Source organism: Carettochelys insculpta, chromosome 3, assembly GCF_033958435.1.
Source record: "Carettochelys insculpta isolate YL-2023 chromosome 3, ASM3395843v1, whole genome shotgun sequence".
Lineage (NCBI taxonomy): Eukaryota > Metazoa > Chordata > Testudines > Carettochelyidae > Carettochelys > Carettochelys insculpta.
The window spans coordinates 53,712,050-53,739,809 of NC_134139.1; the positions used below are offsets into that span (position 1 = coordinate 53,712,050).

The 27,760-nt window shown below is 43.6% G+C and overlaps 1 protein-coding gene across 7 annotated transcripts in view; it reads left to right on the plus strand.

The window, feature by feature from the left end:
• Positions 1-27,760, plus strand: part of CDC42BPA (CDC42 binding protein kinase alpha) — a 312,667-nt gene that overhangs the window by 154,826 nt on the left and 130,081 nt on the right. For all 7 annotated transcript variants that reach the window (XM_074989868.1, XM_074989866.1, XM_074989861.1 and 4 more), the window contains exons 6-8: positions 20,240-20,333; positions 21,225-21,425; positions 22,008-22,256. In XM_074989868.1, coding sequence (XP_074845969.1) covers positions 20,240-20,333; positions 21,225-21,425; positions 22,008-22,256 — 544 coding nt within the window. The remainder of the gene's footprint in view (positions 1-20,239; positions 20,334-21,224; positions 21,426-22,007; positions 22,257-27,760) is intronic.

The following is a 27,760-nucleotide window of genomic DNA, read 5'->3' on the forward strand; positions in this document are numbered from 1 at the left end:
CCACCCGCTGCTCCTGTCGTCGCTGCGCCGGCCGCCATCGCCCCGCCACCCGCCACCAAGGGCTGTTCTGCCAAGGTAGACCTGGGGCCAGCTAACACTCGACGGCCGTATCTGCCGGTCCGCCCGGCCCCCAGCCAGCCCCGGACAGGGCTGCGGCCGAGGCAGGGCTCCCGGCCACCCACCCCCAGTGCTGGACTATAGGGGCGTGGGGCCCAGGACGTGCCCCCCCCCCTTTGCATATATTCCCCCCACTGTTTTGTTCTTTGCGTTGTATATAGTTTGTATTTATTTATTTGTGCCCCCCGTTTGCCCAGTCTGATCCTTCCCCCCTCCCATGTAAATAGTTCTCCCCTTCCTTGTTATCCCTGGTTTTTTTTGGTTAATATATACATACACTTTTCATATTTAAGTTAGTTAGAAGTTCCTGTATATAGTTAGTTTTAGTTAGAACAGAGTTCAAAGTAAACAAGTTTGATTTCACAAACAAGTGTCTGCTTTTATTTGTCCAGGAAAAGTGGGGGGGGGTGCTTTTGGGTGCTCCGTTGTGTGGGCATAGGAGCAGGGAGTGTTGTGGAGGATGGGGGGGTGCAGTGGGAGGCCTGCCAGCGTTCACCCCGCGGGCTCATCGAAGTGGGCCCGCAGGGCCTCCCGGACCCGGGTCCCTTCGGGGTCCACCTGGCGACTGGGGGCAGCGGGTGGCTGCACATCGGCCCTGCCGGCCTCCACAGCCCAGCCCTGAAAGAAGGCCTCCCCCTTGCTCTCCACCAGATTGTGTAGGGCGCTGCACGCACCCACAATCTGGGGGATGTTGGTGGGGCCCGCATCCAGGTGAGTGAGGAGACATCTCCAGCGCCCTTTGAGGCGGCCAAATGAGTGCTCCACCACCTGGTGCGCGTGGTTCAGGCACTGGTTGAAGCGTTCCTTGCTGGCAGAGAGATGGCCTGCGTACGGGTGCATGAGCCAGGGCTGGAGGGGGTATGCCGCATCTGCGATGACGCAGAGGGGCATGGTGGTGTACACCACAGGGATCCCCCGCTGGGGCATGTAGGTCCCCGCCTCCAGCCGGTGGCACAGGCCCGAGTTCCGGAAAACCCGGGAGTCGTGGGTGCTGCCAGCCCAGCCCACATAAATGTCCTGGAAACGGCCCCGGCTGTCCACCAAGGCCTGGAGGACCACTGAGTGGTAGCCCTTCAGGTTTATGTAGCGTCCTCCATTGTGCACCGGGGCGCGGATGGGGATGTGAGTTCCATCCAGAGCCCTGAAGCAATTGGGGAAGCCCAGGGTGGCAAAGCCCGCAATGATGGCATCTGGGTCCCCCAGCTTCACGAGCCTGTGGAGGAGCATGGCGTTGATGGCACCCACGACCTGCAGGGGAAGCACATGGGAGAGCACCAATGAGGGGTGAGCAGGGTGTGCGTGGCCCTCCCCTGCCAGGGCTGCCTCCCCCCCTCCCCCCGTGGGTCCTCTTACCTCCATGAGGACAGCCCCGACGGTGGCCTTGCCGACGCCAAACTGCTGTCCCATGGATCGGTAGCTGTCAGGAGTGGCCAGCTTCCAGACAGTGATGCCGACCCGTTCCTCCACTGGGAGGGCATGCCGCATGGCGGTGTCCTGGTGCCTGAGTGCGGGGGTGAGCCACTGGCATAGCTCCATAAATGTCTGCCGGCTCATCCTAAAGTTCCTGAGCCGGCGGTCGTCGTCCCACTCCCCAAGCACCAGCTGCTCCCACCAGTCGGTGCTGGTGGGGTAGCTCCACAGCCGCCGGCGTGTGAGGCGGAGGGGGGGTCGGGATGCTGCAGGGTTGGGGGTTGAGTCCTCCTCTCCTGCGGGTCGCTTCTCCTCCTCTGTGGCAAGGAGGTACTGAGCTGCCTCCCGCATGGCATGGAGCAGGGCGAGCCCTGCTCCTGCAGGGGCGGCGGGGTGGACCTCTGGCTGCTGCTGCTGCTGCTGCTGGGGGTCCATGACTGCGTCGCCCGAGGTCTGCGTGCCTATGGCTCTGCAGACCGCGTGCTGTGCAGGCTGAGTGTGTCTGGAAGGGGCCCTTTAAGGGAGCGGCTAGCTGTTGCCCCGGAAGCGCTAGCCCGCCCTGTGATTCTGTCTGCAGCTGTGCCTGGCACCCCTATTTCGATGTGTGCTACTTTGGTGTGTAGACGTTCCCTCGCTGCGCCTATTTCGATGTGGTGCTGCGCAACGTCGATGTTGAACATCGACGTTGCCAGCCCTGGAGGACGTGTAGACATTATTCATCGAAAATTTCGATGTCTCCACATCGAAACAGGCTACTTCGATGTAGGCTTCACGTGTAGACGTAGCTCTTGATTATCTTTTTCTGATTTGTTCTCCTTGCTTACTTTTTTTGGTTCTCTGTGTCTTAAATATTGAGTCTGTTCTGGTCTCACTATGGTCTGAAGAAGTGGGTCTGTCCCACGAAAGCTCACCTAATAAGCTATTTTGCTAGTCTTTAAAGTGCTACTTGACTGCTTTTTGTTTTGATAGTGTATAGACTAGCACGGCTTACTCTCTGGGTTGGGGAATGTGTCTTATTGGCTACGTCTGCATAGCCAAAAACTTCGAAAAGGCCATGCAAATGGTCATTTCGAAGTTTACTAATGAAGCGCTGAAATACATAATCAGCGCCTCATTACCATGCAGGCAGCTGCAGCACTTTGAAATTGACGCGGCTCCTTTTCGAAAGGACCCTGCCTACTTTGAAGTCCCCTTATTCCCATCTGCTCATAGGAATAAGGGGACTTCGAAGGAGCCCCGTCTGGACAAGCCGCGTGGCAGAGAGCCGCATCAATTTCGAAGTGTCGCAGCTGCCTGCATGCTAATGAGGCGCTGAATATGTATTTCAGCTCTTCATTAGTAAACTTCGAAATGGCCATTTGCATGGCCATTTCGAAGTTTTTGGCTAGTGTAGACACGGCCATTGTGTAAAATACCACATACATTTTGATACTATGTAAGTGATTTTTTTTGTAAAGTGCAAATTATTATAACAAACTTTTATGTAAATCATGGTTGATTCATCAGAAGAGCCTGTAGAAAAGCTGATTAAAGCTATTAAACAGTATTATTATTACAGGCTGCTCCTCCCTGGTCCAGCACCCTCAGGACCTCAGTGGTCCCAAATGAGGGATTTTGTCAGACGAGGGGATGTTAGTGCTCCTAGGTTCCAGGATGCCCCTCTCTTGCCCTCCAGCCATGGCTTGCCATCGCAGCTGGCCCCCCACAGCCCAACGAGACTGCTGGAGGATGCCAGTGCCTGGGTCCCTGGCCCTGTGCAGGCCATTTCTATACATGTTTGGGGTAGGATACTCACATGGGATGTGGGATACAGCTGATTCAAGTGCCTCCTCTGCCTAAGGGGGTAAAAGGTTTGAATGGGGTTCTAGAAGTGTGCCCTAACCACTGAGCTATGGGATATTCTGATGTAGGGTCCCTCACTCTCTCCTGCTGAGGCTGTTCCACTTTGGATAAATAACAAAAGAGTTTTTTGAATGAGAGAGAGAGAGAGAGAGAGCTGACTCAAGGTGGATAGTTAAACACTCACCCAGAATCTGAGATATCCAGGCACCAGTCCCCCTGCTTCAATAACTTTTTAATTATTTAGCCACAATGGTATAGCTTTTAGAGAAGAGACTGATGGAGCTCCACATCATAATATCTTATAGCTCAGTGGTTAGAGCAGTTGTCTGTGAAGTGGCCAATCACTGTTCAAATTCCTTCTCCCTCTCAGACAGGAGACTAGAACTGGGGATCTCCCATATGCTAGGTGAATTTCCTAACCATTTGGCTGAAAGTTTTGAAGGGTGATCAGCTATGTTGTATGAGTTTGCCTTTGTGGCCCTGATCCTAAAAGCATGCTTGGATTTCACATTTTGGATTAGGCCCTGCAGGTGAGTTATGCAGAGGAACACCTACTTTTCCCCAGTTTGTATGGTACACTGGGGTTTATATGTTTGAGCGCCTAGCATGAGGCTGCAATGCTCAAGCAAAAACTTAAGTATCTAGTGAATTTTTACTGCAAAGATGTAGGTTCCAATGAGCATAGGTACCTATAGGGTTTGGTTGCAGCTTTAGCATGTGTTTTCTGGATCATAAGAATGGCTATACTGGGTGAGACCAAAAGTCTATGTAGCCCTTTATCCTGTCTTCCACTAGAGGTCAATGCCAAATGCCCCAGAGAAAGTGAACAGAACAGGTAATCATCAAGTGATCCCTGTCCTGCCCTTGACAAACAGAAGCTAGGTACACCATTCCTATCCATTACGGCCATCTCTAAACTTAGAGAAAACTTGGAAATGGCCATGCTAATGGCCAAATCGAAGAATACTAATGCGGATGCTGAAATGCATATTCAGCGCCTCATTAGCATGCTGCCGGCTGCAGCACTTCAAAATTTTCGCTCCCGCGTGGCTCATCCAGACGGGGGTCCTTTTTGGAAGGACCCCAACAACTTCAAAATCCCCTTATTCCTATGTGTAGACATAGCTATCGATGGACCTAACCACCATGAATTTATCTAGTTCTTTTTTTGAACCCTGTTAAAGTCCAAGTCTTCACAACATCCTCTGGCAAGGAGTTCCACAGGCCTACAAGGTGCTGCGTGAAGTAAAACTTCAATTTGTTTGTTTTTTTTTAAATGCGCTACCCATTAACTTCATTTGGTGATCCCTTGTTCCTATGTTATGGGAACAAGTAAATAACTATTACTCACTTTTTCCACACCACTCATGAGTATCTCAACCTCTATCTTATCCCCCCATTAGTCTCTTCTTTTTCTAAGATGAAAAGTTCCAGTATTTTAATCTCTCTTCATATGGTGCCTTTTCCAAGCCCCTAATCATTTTTGTTGCCCTTTTTTTGAACCTTGTCCAATGCCAATATATCTTTTTTGAGATGAGACAACTACATCTGTATGCAATAGTCAAGATGTGGGCGTACCAGGGATTTATATAGCATCAATAAGAATAGTTTGTCTTATTTTCCATCCCTTTTTCTTCAATAATCCCTAACATTCTGTTTGCTTTTTTGACTGCCGCTGCACGCTGTGTGGTTGTTCTCAGAGAACCATCCAAAGAGGCAACAAGATATCTCTCTCTCTCTCTCTCCCCCCCCGCCCCCGCCAAGATCTCCCCATCATAATGTGTGTATAGTTGAAATACTTCTTTCCAATGTGCATTACTTTACATTTATTGATATTATATTTCATTTGCCAGAGGGGTCTGATTTTGAGCTTTCAGACTTGATGCCTCCCTTTTATTTCAGTATGCCCTTGAAATGCTTCTGTTGCCCTCTGTAAGCCTTTTTTCCCTGACTTAACTGAGAGAAGAGTACAGTGTGCACTTCCCAAAACTGGCATTCTCTGGTCCAGCAACCTCATGGAGCCAGGTGATGTGCGGGGCAGAGGCTCTGGGCAAGTGGGGGCAGTGGGACGTGTGTCCCTGGCTGGGGCCGTGGCTGGAGCTGGCACCCACAGGGCCAGGGCCGTGCCACACCCACAGCCAGGCCAGGGCTGGAGCCAGCCTCTGTGGGGTTGAGGCCACATTTGGCAACCAGCCAGGGCAGAAGCTGACCTCTACAGGGGTGGGGCTGTGTCTGGCAACGTATCCGGGGACAGAGCCAGCCTCTGTGGGGCTGAGGAGCATCATGGGGTGGTGGTTGGGTTCAGTGTCTGCCTAGCAGGGGCCATAGCCCAGCAGGAGATAGGGGCATCCTGGGAGAAGCAGGGGGCCAGTCGGGGAGTGATGTTGGCAGCAGGCTGGTGGACTGGAGGCAGGGGACTGCCCCTCATTTGGAGAATGCCCTCATTTGGGACCGGTCAGTTCCTGAGGGTGCCAAACGAGGAAGGTGCAACCTGTACTTACTTTTGGCCAACTGTCAGGTATGTGCACACAGAGGCCAGCCCATCGGAGTTGGTGTTTCTTGGTCCGTGCTTCTATACTGCTGATGTTGGCTGAAGAGAGAATGCTGAGACCTGCCCAGCCTATCCTAAGACTCTTCCTAAGGTAGCACTGCTGGAACCACTCCTGCTGCTTGAGATTACATCAGCAAGTTACCTAGAACTCACACCCACAAAGAAAGGTGGAGATGTTGACTGCCTGTTAAACCAAGATTTTGTTGCCAGTTTGTAGATTCCGTCCATGGAAGACTCCAAAGGATGTTCTGGCAATTTCTGTGTCAATGCTGGGTGTTTGGGAGGGGTGGCTGCTAGCATACAGAAAATGGTCCACATTTTCCAGCATTCCTCTGCTGAGGTTGATTTATGGTGTACAAATTGTAATTTGGCAGGTGAGAGTTGAGTATCTTGTTTTTTCTGATGTTGAAAAAAAGATTCAAACCATGTTAGGTACTTGTAAAAAGATTGAGGATGCCTTGCAGGTTAGCCTCTGTGTGGGAAAGAATGAGATCGTTATCTGCATGCTGATGGTCAGAAATTCCAATTCTCATTATTTTAGATCTTGTTTAGAGACAGTGAAGATTGAGAAATCGGCCATCCATGCAATACTGAATCCTGATACTGTTAGAAAGGCAGTTGCAAATGAGAAACAGGATCACAGCAATATAAATGGAGAATAGTATTGGAGCAAGGACGCAGTTCTGCTTGACACCAGTGTGAATGATGCGCAAAATGGTGGCTGATTGAAGAGCAGTATGATGATAGAAATGAATTTCTGTGGACATTAGACAGCCAAGCCTACATATTAGCTTTCATAGAGCATCACAACTGAGAGAGTCAAAAGCCTTGGTTAGGTCAATGAATGCCATGAACAATCTTGATGTTACGCTCAGCACTTCTCTTGAATCTGTCATGCCGTGCAGATCATGTTGTTTATGTCTCATAATGGTTTGAAGCCACATTGTGATTTAGGCAGGAGTTCCTTGGCAAGGGGGAGAACACAGTGTAGGAAGATCCAGGCAAGAATTTTCCCTGCAATGGAAAGGAGAACACTACCTCTGTAGTTCCTGCACAAAAAATATTTGTCCCTGTTTTTGAACATGGGAACAGTGTTGGTGTTCTTAATATCAGATGGAATTTTTTCACAGGTCCAGATTTTGTTGTGCTGCAGCATTCTTGCACCAGTTTTCAAAACCTCACATGGGCCTGGTGCCTGTGATTTTTTTATTTGGACTCTGCAGTAAAAGATCAATGGCAACTGTTGGCCTTGGCCAGCTGACTCTGGCTAGCAGGGCTCAGACTGCCAGGCTAAATTGCAGTTTAGGTATCTGAGCTTGGGCTGGAGCCTGGACTCTGAGATTTTGTGAAGGGCAAGGGTCTCAGAGCCCAGGCTGTAGTTTCTGAAATGTCAACATTGCGATTTTTAGCCACACAGTCTGAATCCCTTGAATCCAATGTTGACCTGGGTGTTGAGACTTGGTCCTGTAGGTCTGTACTGCAGTATAGATGTACACTTGAGACCAGTAGTCACTAAGGCTTGGTTTACAGTGGTAAAACTAAACTCATTCTATCACGGGCCAAAGAAGCACAAAACTATACTTACTATTGTAACTGAATATCTAAAATCTTGTCCTAAATACATGTAAGAATTGCACTTTGAGTGCTTTGATATAATGTAATCAGTATCTTGTGTAGACAGAAAATTGAAAAAGAAGCTTTGCAAATAATTAAGCATTGTAATTCTGGATTAGCTTTGCTTAATGAATGGCATGGTACCTCCAGATCCTTGGAATACTATTCTGTAATTATGCTGCAATTTATCTTGTTCTAGCTGAATATTATTTATCTCATTTCCTCATGATTGTCTCCTCCTGGAGCTCTAAAATTGAATCCAGCTAGCTACATTTTTTTTTTTTTTACTAATTTCCCCTGATGATGAGAAAAAACAGTGCTCTTAAAATGGTTTTTATTGTTAATAAAATCTATAATCTTTTATTACTTCTCTTTTGTGCAAAACCTCCGAGCTTACCAAAATTTTGTTATCTTCAGTTTTGTGTATTAATCTTCACAATAACTCACCATATCTTTTAATTTTTCTTATTTTATTTAACCATAGGGCTTGTTGCCTGCAAAAAATACCAATAAAAAAGCCAAGCTGTTTTGAACTATAAAAATAATATATGCCAAATGGTGGACTTAACATAGGTAATTATATAACAAAAAGTATTCCTTCCATCATTTTTATAGGTTCATTATTACATTGTGAGAAACTTATTGCTGTGCAGTTCACCCACATGAGGTCCACAAAGTCCCTGAGTGTATTTGTAAAGATATTTCACCCCAAATTATTTTAAGTGTTTTCTGTTTCCCAAGGTGGTTATGTCTTAAAATGAAGCATATGATATAAATCTGTTAAAACAGACAAGCTAGTATCTAGTCTGAACATTCAGTGAGAGTCCAGTATGAATTTAAATGCACTGGATAAACAAATTAACTGATCGAGTTTTCTGAAGTAGGTCCATATTAGTCTCAAAAATTAGTTTGAATCTGGAAAAACAGCTAAAATTTTGCTTTAATTAAGTATCATGGGCTGTTCTACATTAATGCAGGGATAATATCACAATAGTTTTTATGTGGCATGGGTAGTATGCACACAAACTCCTTGGCCGTGTCTACACTAGCCCCAAACTTCGAAATGGCCATGCAAATGGCCGTTTCAAAGTTTACTAATGAAGTGCTGAAATACATATTCAGCGCCTCATTAGCATGCGGGTGGCCGCGGCACTTCGAAATTGATGCGGCTCGCCGCCGTGCAGCTCATCCCAACGGGGCTCCTTTTTGAAAGGACCCTGCCTACTTTGAAGTCCCCTTATTCCTATGAGCAGATAGGAATAAGGGGACTTCGAAGTAGGCAGGGTCCTTTCGAAAAGGAGCCCCGTCTGGATCAGCTGCGTCAATTTCGAAGTGCCGTGGCCACCCGCATGCTAATGAGGCGCTGAATATGTATTTCAGCGCTTCATTAGTAAACTTCAAAATGGCCAGTTGCATGGCCATTTCGAAGCTTGGGGCTAGTGTAGACACGGCCCTTCTGATCTAGTTCCACTATTGTACTGTGGTGTTTGCATGGAAACTGATTCTGAAGTACATTGCTCCGTACCTTATATCCAGGAACAACAGGAGATCTGAGCTCCACTGCCTCATCTTTTGACTTCAGTTGGCTTTTGATCAGACCCCTAGTCCAGGGTTTCCCAAACTCTGACGTGTATTATTGCTGGTACCTGAGCTTAATGTTGAGTACGGTCATTTCACAATGATGAATGTGAGCCACCGCCCTAGTCAATTCCATTTCAGTTAATGGGATTTGAGGTGATACAATGGAAACTAAATGTGGTTGGAGATAAAGCATTGTTTTATAGCTTTTTTGAGTTACTAGGGCTTGTGTCAGAGGTGTGTTAATATGTCCTAACACCATCCTAGACAAGCCCTCTGTCTCTATCACCAATAGGTTAGAATCCTACTTGTTTTTTATAACTGCTGTAGGTCATTGGTCAGACTTCTTTATTGAACTTCTGGAGTTGATGGCTAATGCCTTTTTTTAGAGGTTGCAATTGCTTGAGAGCCCATCATGTTAATATAGGTTACTTACTGGCTATCTCTACACTAGCCAGTTCTTTGGGAAAATCCATCCCTTTTTCAAAACAACACGCAGATTGTCTACGCACAAAATGCACTGTTTCTATCTGAAATCAAAAGAATGCAGCTCTTCTTCCAAAAGCCCTCTTCTGCTCCCAGCTCAGGAAAAGCACTTTCTTTCAAAAGCTTCTTTTGAAAGAAAGCACATGTGGACACTCCATGGGCCCATTTTTCAGAAGAGCAGTCCTCATGGTGCTGGATCTTTCAGTCCTTGGCCTACTCTTTCAAAAGAGCGCTGGCTGTGTGGATGCTCTAGATTGAAAGAACAGATCACTTTTTCTATCTGCTTTTTTGTGTGTGGACACACTCTTTTGAGAGAAGTTTTTTCCAGAGAGATCTTCCACAAAATCTTCTTAAAAAAGATCACAGTAGTGTAGATGCAGCGTATGTGTTCACATGTGAGCAAATTTTGTACATTGTTATCTTAGCCAAACTGATTTTTTTTTTAATTTGGATCCTTTTGAATCTAATTGATACCTTTCCATACTATAAATGCCTTCAATTTAAATTAATCTTTTTTACAAACCAAATCAACAAGCCTTCCTGTTGCTGTTCCAGGCTGGTGGAATGACAGAGTTGCTTCTTAACAACATAGCATATTCTGAACAGCTTTCTCTTCACAATAATGGGTGAGAGGAGTGCGTTCTGCAAATAAAAGCCAACCCTATCTCAAAAACTCTTCTATTGGGTGATATGGATTTCAGAGGAGTAGCAGTAGCAACCTGAATTACAAACGCTTTGATATCTGATCCTCTCTGCTTTAATCCTCTATGGCTGAATGGCACTGTGAACCTTTTTGAATTTTTAAACTATGAAGGAAAAGTGTAAAAAAAAAACAAAAAACAAAAAAAAAGTGTTCTCAAGACACTTTAAGACCCGAGCGGGGTATTCTGGTTCAGCTTTTTTTTAATCCCTCATTTTAGAACTACAACATTTTGGGGACACGCAGTATGTTACAGCAAATGTGCAGCAAAGCAACAATATTCATTAGCAAATTAGTTTTTAAGGTGTTTTAAGATTGCTTGTTTTTTCAGGAGACTATTATATAAATTATTTGAAAAACTCCAGGATACATTCATCAGCCAATATGAGCACGCAGTCTGTGTTCAGGAATGAACCTCAGTTTCTGAGCACACCCAAAGTGTGTATATGTTGGCTGGCGAACACACACCCTCTTGTGTGTTATTGCTTACTTTATTAACATTTGAAATTCATAAAGAAAACCAGATACCAAAAGGTAAATAGTTTTGCCTTTCCTGGAAAGCTGTCTGAACAGGAGAAATTAATTTAGAGACCAGTGTAAGCCTCTGAAGAAAGAATTTTTAATAATGAAAAATAAAATTAAATATATCATTGACTTAAAATGCCCTAAAATACCGGGATCTCCTTAAGTCTGGATTATTTATCTCTTGACTAAAAGTACCATCTGAAACTCAGTAGATGTGGGTTCAACTCCTGACAGCCACAGACTTCCCATGCAACCCTGAATGAGGTATATTTACCATGGCAAATTGGGGAAAATAATAATGCATATCTTCCAACCTTTGTCATCTTAGTCTGTTTAAATTGTTGGCGTTTTAGAGACTCTTTAATGTAATGGTGGGAAATCTGTGGCCTGCAGGCTGCACGTGGTTCATTGTGGTAATCTGTGGACCGTGAGTCATTTTGCTGACATTAACTATCTTCAGGTACAGCCCTCTGTGGCTCCCATTGGCCACAGTTCTCTGTTCCCAGCCAGTGGGAGCTGTGGTGGTGGCTCCTGCAGGCAAAGGGGCCACAAGGATGAGCTGGCTGGCACTTCCCACAGTTTCCATTGGCCGTGAACTGCAGCCACTGGGAACTTCAGGGGGCAGTGACTATGTAAGATCATTGTGAGGAAAATCTCTCACAGCCCATAGTCTGAGTACCCTAATTGGCCATGTGTGGGTTTCCCACCTCTGGTTCAGTGTCTGGTACATTGGAGCCCTGATTTCTGTTGGAGCCTGTGTGCACAATTGTAATACTACTACTACTATATTATCTGAATTTGCTAAGTATAAAACTATGTACAGTAAAATTCCTTTAATCCAGCACATCTGGGACTGGACAGGTGCCGGATTACCAAATTTTCTGGACTATTGGATGTCACCATAACCCCCACGCCCTAGTTCAACCCCCCCGTCATGGCTCACTACTCCTGCACGTCCCCAGCTTATTTTCTACCCCATGTTCCTGCAGCCTTTCACCTCTGTGCTTCTCAGCTTCACCACCCCTGCATGCCCCAGCTCCAACCCCCTGCAGCCCTAACCCACCCCAGGTTTAAACCCCTTGGCCCCTCTCCCACAGCCCCAACCCACCAGCCAAGCCCCCAACTTACACGAATTTGGAGGTATGCATATCTCAGGGGATTTCTGTATGTTGGGCCATCAAATTTTTCTGGATTATCTTCGTCAATGTGACTATTTTTGCACAATGCTGGACCATCAGGATGTCTGGATCATCAGAAGCTGGATTAAAGGAATTTTGCTGTATATTGTAAAATCACATGCACACTTGTAAATGTGTAAAAACACATACATGTAAATGTGGCCGTCTATAAGGACTTGGGAGGTGTTCCCTTGAGGCCTGATCCAGCTCTCATTGTACTTGGTAAGAGTCTCTCCAGTAACTTTAATGAGAGTTTTGATTGGGCCCTTTGATAGGGATTTTTTGTGTGATGAGAACAACTATTAAATGTGAGACGGTATTAGATAACTAACAAGAAAACAGTGGAGTTTGCAATCATATGATAAACTTTTTTACAAGAAAATTATATATCTACCTTACAAAAATAAAAGTAAGAATATGGGTAAGATCTGTTCCATTTATCACCTGTTGATTGTATTTTGCCTATGAATGGCTCAATCCTGCAAACTTTAGGCAAGTCTTATTGACTTCAAAACTATTCGTGTACTTATATCCTTACAGATTCAAACCTTTATGTTGTCAACTTCATACAGCAGTGTCTGATGTATATGTAAACATAATGGTGTTGTTTAAACACTGTGTAAATGGTTTTAATATATGTAAATATATTTTGATTAAAAGGTGATTTTAATTTCAAGGGAAATAAATTTTATGGGTCCCACACACAGAAAGAGAGTGTGTCTGTTCAGGTAGCAGAGCCTTAATAAGAAGACCCCAACGTCCATTTTTCTTGTGCTGCTATCATGTGCACTCAGTTTTTACTGGGATTACTGAAGAATAGCTGCTGATTATCCAAATCTAATCTGTCTGCAGAGCAGTCTCTCAAAACTGGGTGACTGAGCAACAGAATGGTGGATTAAATTTAATGTTGATACATGCAAAGTAATACACATTGGAAAACATAATCCCAACTATACATCTAAAATGATGAGGTTTAAATTAGCTGTTACAGCTCAAGAAAAAGATTTTGGAGTCATGTAAATAGTTCTCTGAAATTATCCATGTAATTTGCATCGGGAGTCAAAAACAAAAAAAGCAAACAGAATGTTGGGAATCATTAAGAAAGGCATAGAGAATAAGACAGAAATATCATATTATATGTATGTAAATTCATGGTACACCCACATAGACTCATAGGATTGGAGGAGACCTCAGAAGGTCATCAAGTCCAAGACACTGCTGAAAGCAGGACCAATCCCAAATAAATCATCCCAGCCAGGGCTATGTCAAGATGGGACTGAAAGACCTCTACAGAAGGAGATTCTACCATCACCCTAGGTAACCCATTACAAGAGCTTCACGAGTCTCCTAGTGAAATAATATCCAACCTGAATCTCCCCACTGCAGCTTAAGACCGTTCCTCCTTGATCTGTCATCTTTCACCACCTGAGAACAGCCTCTCTTGGAACCCCCTTCAGGTAGCTGAAGGCATCTATCAGTTCACCCCTCATGCTTTTCTTATGTAGACTAAATAAACCCAAATCCGTCAGCCTCTCCTAATAATCAAGTTCTCCAGCCTCCTAATCATTTTTGTCATATTGCAGTTCTCCGGGTGGAATTCATTATCCAATTATTTGACGAGCGGTGTAGGTGAACCTCAGAAACTGAGCAGAGACTTTGATGCTACCAACATAATTGTGCAATAAATGTAACTATAGTGATTTAAGAGTCCAGTAAACAGCACAATAGCAGTAGAAAATTGCTACCTACATAATTTCTGGTTCTTAGAAAACCCAGGAAACAAATGTGTGTGCTGTAAGAAATGTATTTTATTTCTCAATATCCTTCATTATGTGTTCCTTCCCAGAATATGCTACCTGATGTACAGTTTGCCTTTGGAAATAATAGTCTCTGCTTCATAATGAAGCTATACTTAAAAAAACAATCATTACATAATTGCTATTATCTTCTTGAATATTGTTATTCCCTTAAGTCTTACATGCCTGTATTTGCAATGAAGTATGGTACAAATTTTAACTTTACTTAAAATTCAATTATTTGCAACTTATATTTCCAAATTGGAAACCTCAGTGTTTCTATAGTAATTTTGTTTCTCAGAAATGAACCTTGTCAAATGGTTTCAGAGCATAAAAATTTTTAAATAACTGATATAAAACACTATGGCTATGTCTACACTAGCCATTTTGAAGTTTACTAATGAAGTGCTGAAATACATATTCAGTGCTTCGTTAGCATGCAGGCGGCCGCGGCACTTCGAAATTGACGCAGCTCGCCGCTGCGCGGCTCGTCCAGACAGGGCTCCTTTTTGAAAGGACCCCGCCTACTTTGAAGTCCCCTTATTTCTATGAGCAGATAGGAATAAGGGGACTTCGAAGTAGGTGGGTTCCTTTCAAAAAGGAGCCCCGTCGGGAGGAGCCACACAGCAGCGAGCCACGTCAATTTCGAAGTGCTGCGGCCGCCCGCATGCTAATGAAACGCTGAATATGTAGTTCAGCACTTCATTAGTAAACTTCGAAATGGCCATTTGCATGGCCATTTCGAAGTTTTTGGCTAGTGTAGACACGGCCTATGCTACAGATTTACTGGGTTTTATAGGGAACAGTTTATTCTTGAGTTTCAGTAAACAATTTCTGTCTGGTTTATTAGTAGAAAAATCAAAATGTCAATCTTCTTACAGCTTACTGAAATCCCAGATCTGAACTCTAATAGAGTAACATGGCATGCAAAATGACTAGTCTTTCATTTGTGTTGAGACTCTTTAAAGACGGGGGTGAACCCATTCAGAGAAACAAACCAACCTGAAGCTTTGACCAAATTAAACCAATCTGTTGTGAGGTTTGAAAAATGTTCTGTTAATGCTTCAATTTTTTTCTCAGGACTCACTAAAAAATACTCATGGAAAAAAGGTGTTCCCCTACAGAAACAGGAACTATTAAATTCCTACCCTAAATTCTCATGGACAGTCTCTTCTGACAAAGTTTCCAGCCATGACCCTGGTCCCATGCAAAGCCAAGCTTCTCCTACAGGGGTCTGAGTTCCTCCAACTCCTATTGCAATTCACAGGAGTTGAAGGCATTCAGCAGTGTGTGTGATTTGTCTCCCATATTGCACAGTCACACACTTCACATAGGTATCTGTACATAAGGTATCTACTGCTTCAAGATTCTGGGTCTTTTGAGTTTCATATGTCACTCTTTCCAAATAGAAATGTATTCTTTAATCCCAGATCATATCATAAGATGATATTGCAATGACATGAAGTAAGGGTACAAAGTTGTGCTGTTTCTTTTGACAATTGGAGAAGTTGTGCCCTTTAATTCACTTCGCTGTCAGTTTGAAGTATTTGTAGGTACTCATGATAAGGTAATTCCTGGAGTCTGTATGCACTGTGTGTCATGCAGCTGCCGGAAAAGAGCTGCTCTACTCTTGAACAGGGCTTGGTTTTGTAAGGAGTCAGTTACGGATTCCATACAGCACATCCTGTCAATCTTCTTAAATTTGACGTATCTCGCTATAACTGATTCACAGAATGAGTTTGCAAATCCTATTTTGATTTTTTTTTTTTTACCAGAGTGAGTCAGTCTGTAATATCTCTGCCTAAGCCCTCTGACAGGATAGAAAGGTTATTAACAAACAGGTGCTCTGTAGCCTGCTTGTCAGGCAATATTGGCACTTTGCACTTCTTTAATACGTTTGGTCTCAGGATGTCAGTGTTTTATAAATATAAATAAATGAAACTTCTCTCTTTTAACCCAAATTGGTTGTGAAGATATAGTTTTAGAGAGGTACTAGGAGCATCAACAAGCAATATAGGGAGAGCTTGTAACACTACCTATAAATCTGCTCAACCCTCCCTGCTCTAAGACCTTGTTTCGGCTGCTTATGTCTTTGCCAAGCATAAACTATTTGAACTGATTTTCCATCTCAGGTGTTTGCTTAAAGCAAAAATGGTTCAGCCATTTTAAAAGATGTGATTAGAAAAAAATTGATTGCATTACATTTTTTAAAATTGCATATTTTGGAGAAACTCTAGTGCTACCATGTTTTGGGCTAAGGGCTTAGAATTTGTCAGAAAGGTTAGCCTGATGTCAGAGGTGATGCCTTTTTCTGGTCTTATGAAAAAACAACCAAATTTGGCCAAGAGTTAAGCAGACAGAATATCTCAATTTGCACACATGTTGTAGAACTTGACTGCTACATTTTCCAAAGATTCTGTCTCCTCTGGGTAGGCTTTGTTCCAGAGCTGAAGGGGCTGAGAGGGCCTTGTGTTTCAAGTGCTGCTTCTGGCTGTAGTACTGCAGAGCACCAGACTAGAGAACAGGGATATGGTCTCTTTGGTGCTGAATGCTCTCCTTGTCTCGTCACCAGATAGCATAGCGGAGGAAGCTGCCTGACTCATGTAAAGGGGACAAGAGCCTGACCAGGTTTGAGTGATGTGGAGGGAATAGACAGGGACAAAAATCCTGGGTCAGGAGCAGAGGCAGGGAGCTAGCAAAAGGTTGGGGGAAATACTAGGACTGCCTGAGTAAGGAGACTTGATCTGAGAATGGGGGATAGAGAAACAGGAGTGGGTGGGGAATGAGAGAGAAGACAGATTGGATGAATAGCTGGTGTCAGGAAAGGATATGACTGGCCAGACAAGGAGACTGTTTTCCGGAAAGATCAGGGGACATGGAACTAGGAGCCAGTGAGAGCTGCTGATGAGACTGAGATTGATTGAGGAAGGGGAAGAGGGACTGATGCTGACTTAGGCAAGGAGTCATGAAGGAAGGAGCCTTGAAGAGGATGCTGGGTGGAGGAGGACCAGGACTGAGCTGGGAAGGCTGGAAGGATAGACTGGGGCTGGGGTGACAAAATATATGTCTCTTCCTCCTCCTGTATTAGTCTACAAAGAGAATGAGAACTTACTACTGCTATCACTTACTCCATTAGTTCAGGTGGCAGAGATCTGTGTTGTGGCTTTAAAGGTTCCAACACTCCTTATAACATACATGGTTGCCAATATTTTATCTGATGGAATTTCTTTTGAGTTTGATTTTTTCAAAAGCCTAAGGAGAAAAAAGTTAGTGTTTTAAAGAACATTACTAAGCTTGCAAAGTTGAGCAACCAAAAGATGTTGGGCAAGATTTTACGACTGCACTAGCTCTGTTGAAGTCGATGCAGTTACTGTAATTTACTGAAGTTGTGCATATGACTACCTGCATTTAAGAAAAATTAAACATTCCTACCCATGTGATTGAGAAGAATTTAAGAGTTTTAAAAGTTGTATTAATCTGGTCACTCCAGTTTTAATTCCTCTTTCTTAGCATTGAAATAGACCTCTGTGGTAGAGTAGGTAATGTTAACACTGTCTGGTGGTTGGTCTTGCTTAAAAGGGAGAGGAAGCTGAGAGGCTCATGAAGGGATAACCATTCAGTGCCAGGTTTCAAACTTGATTAAATTCTCAGTTAAAACAATTTATTACAAAAATTAGACACATTTTAACAATTCCTTTTTTTTAAGAAATCCAAAGTAAAAATTAACTTCATGAAAATAATACTGTAGTTTTGAAAAAATATAATAGTTTAAATAAAGCATGTACATTTTTCTTCTATTTAAAAAAAAATCCCTGCCCCATCTTAATTGAGTTAAGGACCCAAGCAACGCGAGGTAAATCCACTAGTAGCTTATATTCGGTGTTGGTGTAGCCATGTCGATCCCAGGATTTTAGAGGGAGAAGTTAAATGAGGTAGTATTTTTTGTTTTATTGGACAAACTTCTGTTAGTGAGAAATGAGCTTTCACACTGAGTGCTCTTCTTAGAGTAAGCAAAGCTAAGAAATCTAAGAGTAGGGCTACACTGCAAAGTTATTTTGAAATAGCAACTGTTATTTTGAAATAATTGTCCTTGCATCTACACAATGCAATCGCTAGTTTAAAATAATTTCAAAATAGCAGTTGGCTTATTTCAAAATTGGTAAAGTTTATCGCATGAGGACTAGCACCTATTTTGAAGCAGTTATTTGCAATAGGGGCTGATAAGACAGGGAAGAGCGCCTATTTTGAAATAAAAACGTGGGCTGTGTCTACACATGCCCCCTCCTTTCAGAGGGGGCATGTTAATGAGTAGTTCAGGAGATGCTAATGAGGTGCTGACATGAATATTCATATTCATGTCAGCACCTCATTAGCATAATGCCAGCCACGCGCAATTTGAAAATGCTGCTTTCAGAACGCACACTGCCCGTGTAGACAGGGGCCTTTCAAAAGGACTCCGCTGTCTTTGAAAGCCCCTTCTTCCTATTTGGTTTTAGGAAGAGGGGGCTTCTGAAGTCAGGGGGTCCTTTCAAAAGGCCCCTGTATACACGGGCAGCATGCATTCTGAAAGCAGCATTTTCAAATCACGCATGGATGCCCTTATGCTAATGAAGGGCTGCATATTCATGTCAGCACCTCATTAGCATCTTCCAAACTGCCTCATTAACATGCCACCTCAGAAAGGAAACGTATGGGTAGACGCAGCCATGGTGTGTCCAGTGGCTCTATTTTGCAATAGACTGTACGGCTGGGTCTGTGCAGTACGGCTTTCCTGGCAGATCCATGCTAATGAGCAGCCTAGAAATTGCAAATGGCTGCTCATTAGCATGGTCCCATGGTTCATTAGCATAGCTGTATGAGAGCTCAGTCTCAGCAGAGGGGGGTGCCAGCAGTAAAGAGGTTGTGTGTACGTGCCCGTGCTGGCAAAAAGCATAAAATTCAGGCATAAGGACCTGGCAACATAGGGGATTTTTGCTGGCAGAGACATGTCCACATGGCCTCTTTACTGCCAGCACCCCTTTCTGCCAAGACTGAGATCTCATGGGGCTATGCTAATGAGCCATGGGACCATGCTAATGAGCAGCCATTTGCAATTTCTATGCTGCTCATTAGCATGGATCTGTCGGGAGAGCTGTGATGCGTAGACCTAACCTATGAGTACATATGCTGTGTTTTCAAACAGCTAAGTGCAAACTATTCCAGAATGAGGAGGGGAGGTGGTACGGACTGATTCTGAACATGGATAAAACAAAAAATGGTATTTTGAGATGAGGAAATACGAAGGAAGATCAGTGCAGACAGGATCGAACTAGAGAACGTAGAGAAGTTCACGTATCTGGGAAGCAATATAATATAAGATCTAGACTGTAAGAAGGAAATAGCAAGTAGACTAGCAAGAGCAAGTTTGAAGGCAATGGATAAGATCTGGAAAAATAAAGCAATTTGATTAGGAACAAAGCTTAGCATCTTGAAAACATTTCAATTCTGAAGTATGTTGTACAGATATGAGACATGGATGATAATGAAAAATTCGAAGAGAAGCATATTGGCATTTTAGAGGCATTGTTATAGAAAGATCCTGAGAATAGGATGGATGCAGAAGGTCACCAACAAGGAATTATATTGGAAGTTACAGCCAAAAGAGAACCTACTGTAGAAGGTTATACAATGGAAGTTACAGCTATTTGGGCATATCTGCAGAATGAACAACAAACGAAAAATCAAGACCCCGATATTTGGCATAATGGACAGTTGAAATAGGAGAGGTAGACCCCACAGAGAATAGGCAGATGATGTAGTAGATTGGTGCAGAGCTAATCTACAGAAGCTAAGCCACTGTGCACTGGACACGGAAAGATGGAAGGAAAATAGCAAAGGAGACAACAGATACCAATGGGTGCTGAGCCCTTGGTTGTTGATGATGATAGATGAAAGATGCTAAACCTTAATACTGCACAAATTATTTGTTTGCTAATTTCATTGCACAGTTACGTATGGGAGATTTTTTCTTAACCTAGTGCCAATATATCACTTACGAATACTCCTCTAACATCTTGAAATGTTTAGATGTCTGTTATTTCAGTAACGTATTAGATAATAGCACAGTATAAGGAATGCAGAGGACTATATAGACAGCTTGCCATTGTTTTGCTGTATATGTATAGAAGTGCAAATTATCTGTGATGAGTGGAATTTAGTCCCATGATTTATTATTATGATGATCAATGGGAGTTACATGGTTAAATCCCCAGATGCTTCACTGCAAAGTTTCCAATTGTATGTACTACCTGGATGGCAAGTGTTCTATGAATACAGTTTTGTAGTGAAGCACTGCACTCTGTCTAAGGATCATACATTGACAGTGAATGAACATTTTCAAATTACTGCCCAGCAGGATGCACTGCATCCTTCATGCTAATTCTTGACTATATTTTATTTGCAGAGACATTAAACCAGACAACATCTTGATGGATATGAATGGACATATTCGGTTGGCAGATTTTGGTTCTTGTCTGAAACTGATGGAAGATGGAACGGTAAATTAGAAAGAATGATACAGCTGTGATAGCCCCTCAGTCACCTTTCCAGAATTTCCTATTCTCTATTTACAAGAGAAATTTCTGCTCACAAAGAAGTTCTGTATGTGAAGGAAATGTCATGTTTAATTCTCATTTTTATTAGTGACAAGAATAGCATTTGCACAGTTTAACAACATAGGTGTACGTGGTTTCAGTTCAAAATATACCTGCATTTTATTAGAATACTATCTTTATTAAATGCATTTTTATTATTGTCATTAACAAAAGGTAAGGGAGGGTATATAATCAAAATTAATACATATCCATAAGAAAGGTGTAAGGTACCCAATTTTGAGCCTCATGGTGTAATCATTACTCAGGTAAAGCAAGTTCTGATTTCACTGGACTCAGATACGGCCTTTGACAGAAACAGAATGAGGTACTGTTGATATCACTTTATCTTGTTGCAGTGCAGTTTTTAAACTTATCCAATGTATTGTATATTTGTCAAGAATGTAGTTCCAGTGTAACAAGCATGCCCTGGCGTGTTACAAAGCAGCAGAGTTGATAATAGGTGTGATTATTACAGATATAGTTACTTTAAAATAAGTGCAAGCTCAGAACCTGCCTTCTTTTTGGCATTCATCACAGTTCAGAGCAAAAGTAAATTAGTGGAATACCCAGTACATATTTTCAGAATTTCATGTTTGAAACACTGAAGTGTTTTAGACACACCAGAATATTTTTTCTCATGATTTTTTATTTAGAAACCCCCTTTTTTATTAGAGTTTACTGTTTATAATTCGAATTATAAATTTACATATGCACATGACCTCTCCCTCTCCCTGGCACACGCATTGTCTGTAACAACATGTATCATTTTTACTCATGGAGATGCTTACTCCCCAGGTCCAGTCTTCAGTGGCTGTTGGAACTCCAGATTACATCTCTCCAGAAATCCTGCAGGCCATGGAAGATGGAAAAGGGAAGTATGGGCCTGAGTGTGATTGGTGGTCCCTAGGTGTTTGCATGTATGAAATGCTTTATGGAGAGACACCCTTTTATGCAGAGTCCTTGGTGGAGACCTACGGGAAAATAATGAACCACAAAGTTAGTATTTTTTCTATCTTTTGTGAGCTAATTTTAGTGAATAAAAAGGATTAATTTAAAGGTCTGTTTATAAAGAGAGTTCTTATATAATGATCACATTCATGTGTGTACATCTTAAATATAAGTTTGGTTTCCATACAGTAGTATTGTGGTTATGAATTGCAACTGGCTTTGCTGTTGAATAAGATAATCCACAACTAAAAATCTGGAGGTACAATGGTAGCTATTAACTCACTCCAAGGAGCTATGCTACATCACTCTTATTGTTCTGTTTTTTGCTGGTGGATCCATTTGTTGGCATAAAAGAGAGATCCTTAAACATTCTTCCACCTGGAGGCAAAGGTACAAGCCAAAACTGTACATGAGACATTTAAATAAAAAGGAGGAGACAGTTAAAGCATTTTAGTACTTTCTGTCATCTGAGGAAGATTTTTTCCTAGAAACTTACCACATTCATTTAACAAAGAGAGTCTGAAGAGTTGCAAAGCCATATTTTTTCAGTACAGAAACAACCACAAAGGAACCTGACTTTTGTGACATTTTCTTGGTAATAAACTATTTCCTTCTGTTTTATTCTTTAAGGAAAGATTTCAGTTTCCTGCACAAGTGACAGATGTGTCTGAAAATGCCAAGGACCTCATTCGAAGGCTCATTTGCAGCAGGGAGCATCGACTTGGGCAAAATGGGATAGAAGACTTTAAGAACCACCCATTTTTTGCTGGGATTGAATGGGATAACATTCGGAACTGTGAAGCACCTTACATCCCTGAAGTCAGCAGTCCAACTGATACATCTAACTTCGATGTAGATGATGATTGTTTAAAAAACTCAGTAAGTCTAAGATCAGCATTTTTCCAAATCCTGATTTTCTTTATTTCTTATTACTACAGAGGTTTCCAGAACTGGGGACTTAAATGCCAGAATGGTTTGGTGCTGTATGATATCCCCTGATGCTACATCGATACAAATGCTCATCCAAGGAATGAGGTTTGATCCTGCAGATACTTAAGAACATGAATAAATTTACTAAGGCTGTGTAGAAGTCAGTGAGTGTGGATACTCTTTAAGACAATTACACATATACTTAAATGTTTGCAGCATGAGATGTGGGTGTGTTTAAATGCAGTTAGATGCCTATGACTAGCCCATGTCATCTGACTTGGGACTGTGAAGCTGCAGTGTAGACAGTCAGGTTCAGGCTGTACCCTGTGGTTTCAATCAGTATTGCCAACCAGGCCCTTGGATGTCCAGTCAGCAGTGCAGCAGGGGCCTGGAGCTAAAGCAGGCTCACTACCTGCCCTGGCTCCACATGGCTCCCACAAGTGGCTGTCAGGTCCCTGTAATCTCTAGTTGCAGGGAGACTCTATGGACTGCCCCTGTTCCAAGTGCCATTTCCGTAGCTCCCATTGTCCGGGAACTATGCCCAATGGGAGCTGTGTATGCCATGGGATTGTAAGGACCTGGGAGCTAGTTCATAGGAGCCATGGTAAGCACCATGGGAACCTGCAACAAAACCCCCTCCCACACCCAAATTCCTACTGGAACCTGCACACTCTGACCCCCTGCTCCCAGCCTGGTGAAAGTGATCAAGTATGGGGGAGAGCGAACAATGGGGAAGGGGAGAATGGAGCGAGTGAGAGGTGGAGCTACAGGGAAAGGGTGGGGCAGGATGGTTCAGTTTTGTGCTATTAGCAATTTGGTAAACCTATCTGGAGCCCAATTGCCATGATGGTCCCAGGGCTTTGGCTCTAGCCTGCTACTGAGTTGCTATACCAGAGTTTTACAGCTCTATAGCCCATGTCCTGTGAGCCCAGATCAGTTGATATGAGCTAGCTGCAGGTGTTTAAGTGCAAGGTAGATATGCCCCTAAAGTCTGGAACAATGAAGAATAATGTCCATATAACCTTATTAATCTGCAACTGTGGATTATAGTTCTCTGCTCGTAATTGTTCACAACAGTGCCAATTTTTAATAATTATAAGTGAAATTTTTCCATGCCTGATCTCTGCCTTGTTTTGAATTTTATGAGTGAAAATTGTTCAGCTATTTTCCAGAAAAGGCTAAAGAGAAATAAGTAGTTTAACCTCTGCTAAACATCCAGTCATTTAGTTAATAGTTTCAGCAATTCTGCAGTAATGGACAGGAGCTTTTCAAGTTTGGTAGAGGGATGGATAGTCCTAGCATCAGATAGGTGTCTTTTGCAGTCTGTGTGAAAATATCCATGGATTTACTACAAGTCACAAATGCCTGCTCTTTGCATGTGGGCTGTAGTAATTCTTGTTGAGAACCTTCTTCTGAATTTTCTGAACATGCACCTAGCTACTCCCAGGCTTCACTGAGCATTCTGTATTGTTGTGATGCAGCCAAAATGACATGAACCTCCAGGTACCACACTGACAAAAATTAATTGCTGCTCCTCCTGTTTTCCCCCATCAAAATTCCCTTTGTCAGAAGGTCCCTTACTACTGCAGCTCAAGTGGTAGAGATCTGTATATAGGCTATGTCTACACTACCGCATAAAGTTGATTTTAAGGCACTTAATTCAATTTTACAATGTGGCTGTCTTCACTGCAAATACCAATAGGTTAATTTGAAGAGGCACTAAGGTGGACTTTCTCATCCAACCCCCTCAGGTGGTGTAATGCCAAGTTTGAATTAAAAAGGTCGAATTAATTCTAGTGTGGAAACAACATTACTTTAAATTGGTTTTGTTGCCCCCCAGAGGTATTCCACAGTGCTCCACAGGTGTCTGTTCTTGCTTTCACCTCTGCTGCTTTCCAGGTATACAAGAATTAGGTAACAGGAAGCCCAGGTTTCTGGCCAGCATGGCTAGCACACCTCAGGAGTGCACCTTAGGAGCAATCACATCTAACATTCATAAGTTCTCAGGCTTCTAGATCTGATCAGAGTTCTCAGGGTCACAAAAGAGCCCCAGTATGAAGCCATTAGGAGGTCCAGGATCTAATTTCTGTGTGGGTGACAAATCTGTGCTGAACGAACTGCGAACCAGGAAAAGAAATGTTGAAATTTATGGGAAGATTTCCTAGGGCATGACGGAGAAAGGGCACACCAGGGACACTCAACAATGCTGGGTCAAAATCAAGGAGCTCAGTCAGAATTATCAGAAGGTGAAAGAAGACAATGGGCAATCTGGGACATCTCCCAAAACGTGCCACTTCTATGAGCAGCTTCATGTGAGTCTTGGGAAGAACCCAACCATGGTTGCACAGGTTCAGCTCTCTAGTGAGAGCCAAGAGGGTGAGAAGGAGGCAGAGGCTGATGAAGAGGACGACGCCACCAATCAGTAGACATCTGAGGAAGCTGATCCTGCCAGCTAGAAGCTCTTTGTCATCCTGGAGCCAGTCCCCGCATCAACACCTGATGCTCCAGAGTCCAGCAATGCTGGAGAGGGCTCTTCTGGTGAGTATATTTTTTTAAGTGCTACAAGCGAATTGTGGCTGAGTTGGGGTGTAGGTTTATTTCTATTAAGCATATTTTTTTAAACTGCTACAAGCAGGTTGTGGGTCAGGTGTGGTGGATCTATGCCCCTTAGAACAGCTTGTGAACGTTTCTGGGGATGGAGCGCTTATCCTTTTTGGAGATCTCCATAAAGGTTTCAGCCAGGTACTCTTATTTTTCACACAAGGTTTTTGGGAAGGCCTGATTTATTCTGTTTTCCACAATAGCACACCTTGCCATGCCAGGCAACCAGTAAGTAATCTAGCATTATGGGACCACATAGCAGTGGGACAGATTTCCCAGTCCTGTGCTCACACAGTATGAGCATATTTTCTTTTGCGTTCTCTGTTATTCTTAGAAGGCTTATGTCTCTTTGAAACCTAGAAGCAGCATGGGAAGTTTCATTAAAATTTGTTCCTTTAACATTATCACACTGCTCCCTGGCCATTTAAATTTCTCAGGACTGCCCTGTTGCACCACGTGGCTGGTGGGCTCTCTGTCTCCCCTACTCCACCTGGCTGTCAGGCTCTCCTGGCCCTCTCCACTCCTACCATGCTACTGGTGGGCTCCCTGACTTCCCCTGCCCCCCCCAACCCCTGCAAAGGTGTGAAGGATTTATGAGGAGCTGCAAAAGAGAGGGTTTTTTCTGCTCTTTACATTTTACAGGGCTGACCCCCATCCTCATCCCCAGCCCGCCATGCAGCTGGTGGGCTCAACCCCTCCCCGCCACCACACAGCTGCAGGGCTGTGTGGACATTGCTTCCAGTACAACCGTGTCTGGCATGAGCTTTCCCCACTTAAATGGCTATTTCCCTGCACAGGATTTAGGAGGGGCTACTGATAAAGTTATTTTCCATGCTTTACATTTTACAGGGCTTTGTTTCAAGCCACCCCACCTACCTTAGCTGCCAGGATCTTAATATGTCCGCAGTGAAATGAACTGGAAAACTAATAGCTTCTGTTCTGCAGAGGTTGATTCATTGTCATCCTTAAGAAGTCAAAAGTGACCTTAGAAAACAAAAATTTCATTGAATGGGTCAGTGCATTATGTCATATTTAAAAATTATATCTAAATTTTGACTTTGACTGTCTTCAACAGGCAGCGTGAGTGGGGGAGACAAGGTTGCTGAGAAGCTCCACAGGAAAAGATCAAAACAGGACATTATCCTACAGCAGCTTTAACAGGCGCAGAGGGAGTGAGCCCAAGTTGCTGTTGACAGAAGGTGGACCCAGCAGTGGTGGCAAAGCATCCTCCAGTGCAGGATCAAGGACTTGGTAGAGTTCCTGATGGCTGTCAAGGAGCAAAGTGACATCCTGCATTCCATGCTGGAACCTAACTCTCAGAACTCAGTTACGCAGCCTCCTCACCCTGTTGCCCAGCCTTCCCTCAATGTTGCCTGACACACAGCCCCTCTTCGGGGGCCCGGAATGCAGGGGTGGGAGGGCAAGGACAGTCTTGCGGTGCATCCCCAGAATCTCTCCATACTGCAAAAGGCTCACATTCCACCACGGGGTGACACCAGGATTCTCTTCTTTTTCCTACCCCTTAACCATCACTCCCCAAAATAAAAAGAATGGTTTTGTGAAAACCACAGTGTCGTTTATTGGTTCACATGGGGTGGGGTGCAGTTGGAGATGCTTTTATTAAGGTCAAGCACACATCATTGTGGCTGGTGGGGGTGGTATGAAAATAATGGAATACAGCAGATTCATGTGACTGTCTGCTCATTCATAAAGCTATTTTTCAAAGCCTCCTTGGTTTTTGTTACTTTTGCATCTGGATTGCTGATTACCCTTGTGTCTGGCTGAGCATAAGCACTGCTGAGGACATCTGCCTCTTCAGTCCAGGTTGGCATTAAGTTTTCCCTGTTTGATTAGAAAATATTATGGAGAATGCAGCATTCTGAAACCATGGTGAGGACATTCATTTGGGAAAGTTCCAATGCGTCAAAAGGCATCTAGATCTGACTTTTAAATGGCCAAAGACACATTCCTCTGCCATTCTGCTCTTGCTCATCCTGTGCTCTTTGCTGTGGTCCAGGGTGCCTGTGTATGGCTTCATGAGCCAAGGGAGCATAAGCAGAGTCGCCTAGTATCACTCTGGGCATCTCCACATCACCAATCTTGATTTTCTGGTCTGGGAAGAAAGTCCCATCCTGGAGCTTTCTCTACAGACCAGAATTTCTAAAGATGTGCACGTTGTGCACCTTTCCCAACCATCCCACACAGATGTTGGTGAAACAACCTTTGTGATCCACCAACGCCTGTGACACCGTGGAGAAATAGCTGTTGAGCGTTGCAAACTTCAGCAGAGCAATTGCCACTCACTTGTGAACTGTCAAAGCAGGTCTCATTTTGGCCTCTCAGTGTTTCAGGGTAGGGAACAGCAAATCACAAAGTTCCATAAAAGTGGCCTTGCACATGTGGAAGTTCTGCGGCCACTGCTGGTTACCCCAAACCTTCAAAATAATGCGCTGGTATGAGTGTGGGCTGGTTTCATGTCTCCAGAACCAGCACTCCATTGTATCCAAGGCATCCAGAGCAGCCAGCAGCTCTGTGCTCCTGGTCTCCAGTCTTTCAATATCATTCAAATCCACCTCATCCTCCTGTTGTCTTTGTCTCATAAAATACTGCATGACACTTTGAGAAATGGCCATGACACAATGTGCAATGGCTGTAAGCTGTTCAGGATCCGTGCTAGCACTGTACAGTGGTGTGACCCAGCAGCAGGCTTTGGGAAAATGGCCTGAAAAATGGCGTGAAATTCCTCAAGCTGTTTGTTTTCCAGTGGCGGGGGGTGGGGACATTACACTCCGGGATGATGACATCAGACACCCACAAGCATTTGTGGTACATTTTTTCCCATAACATACTGG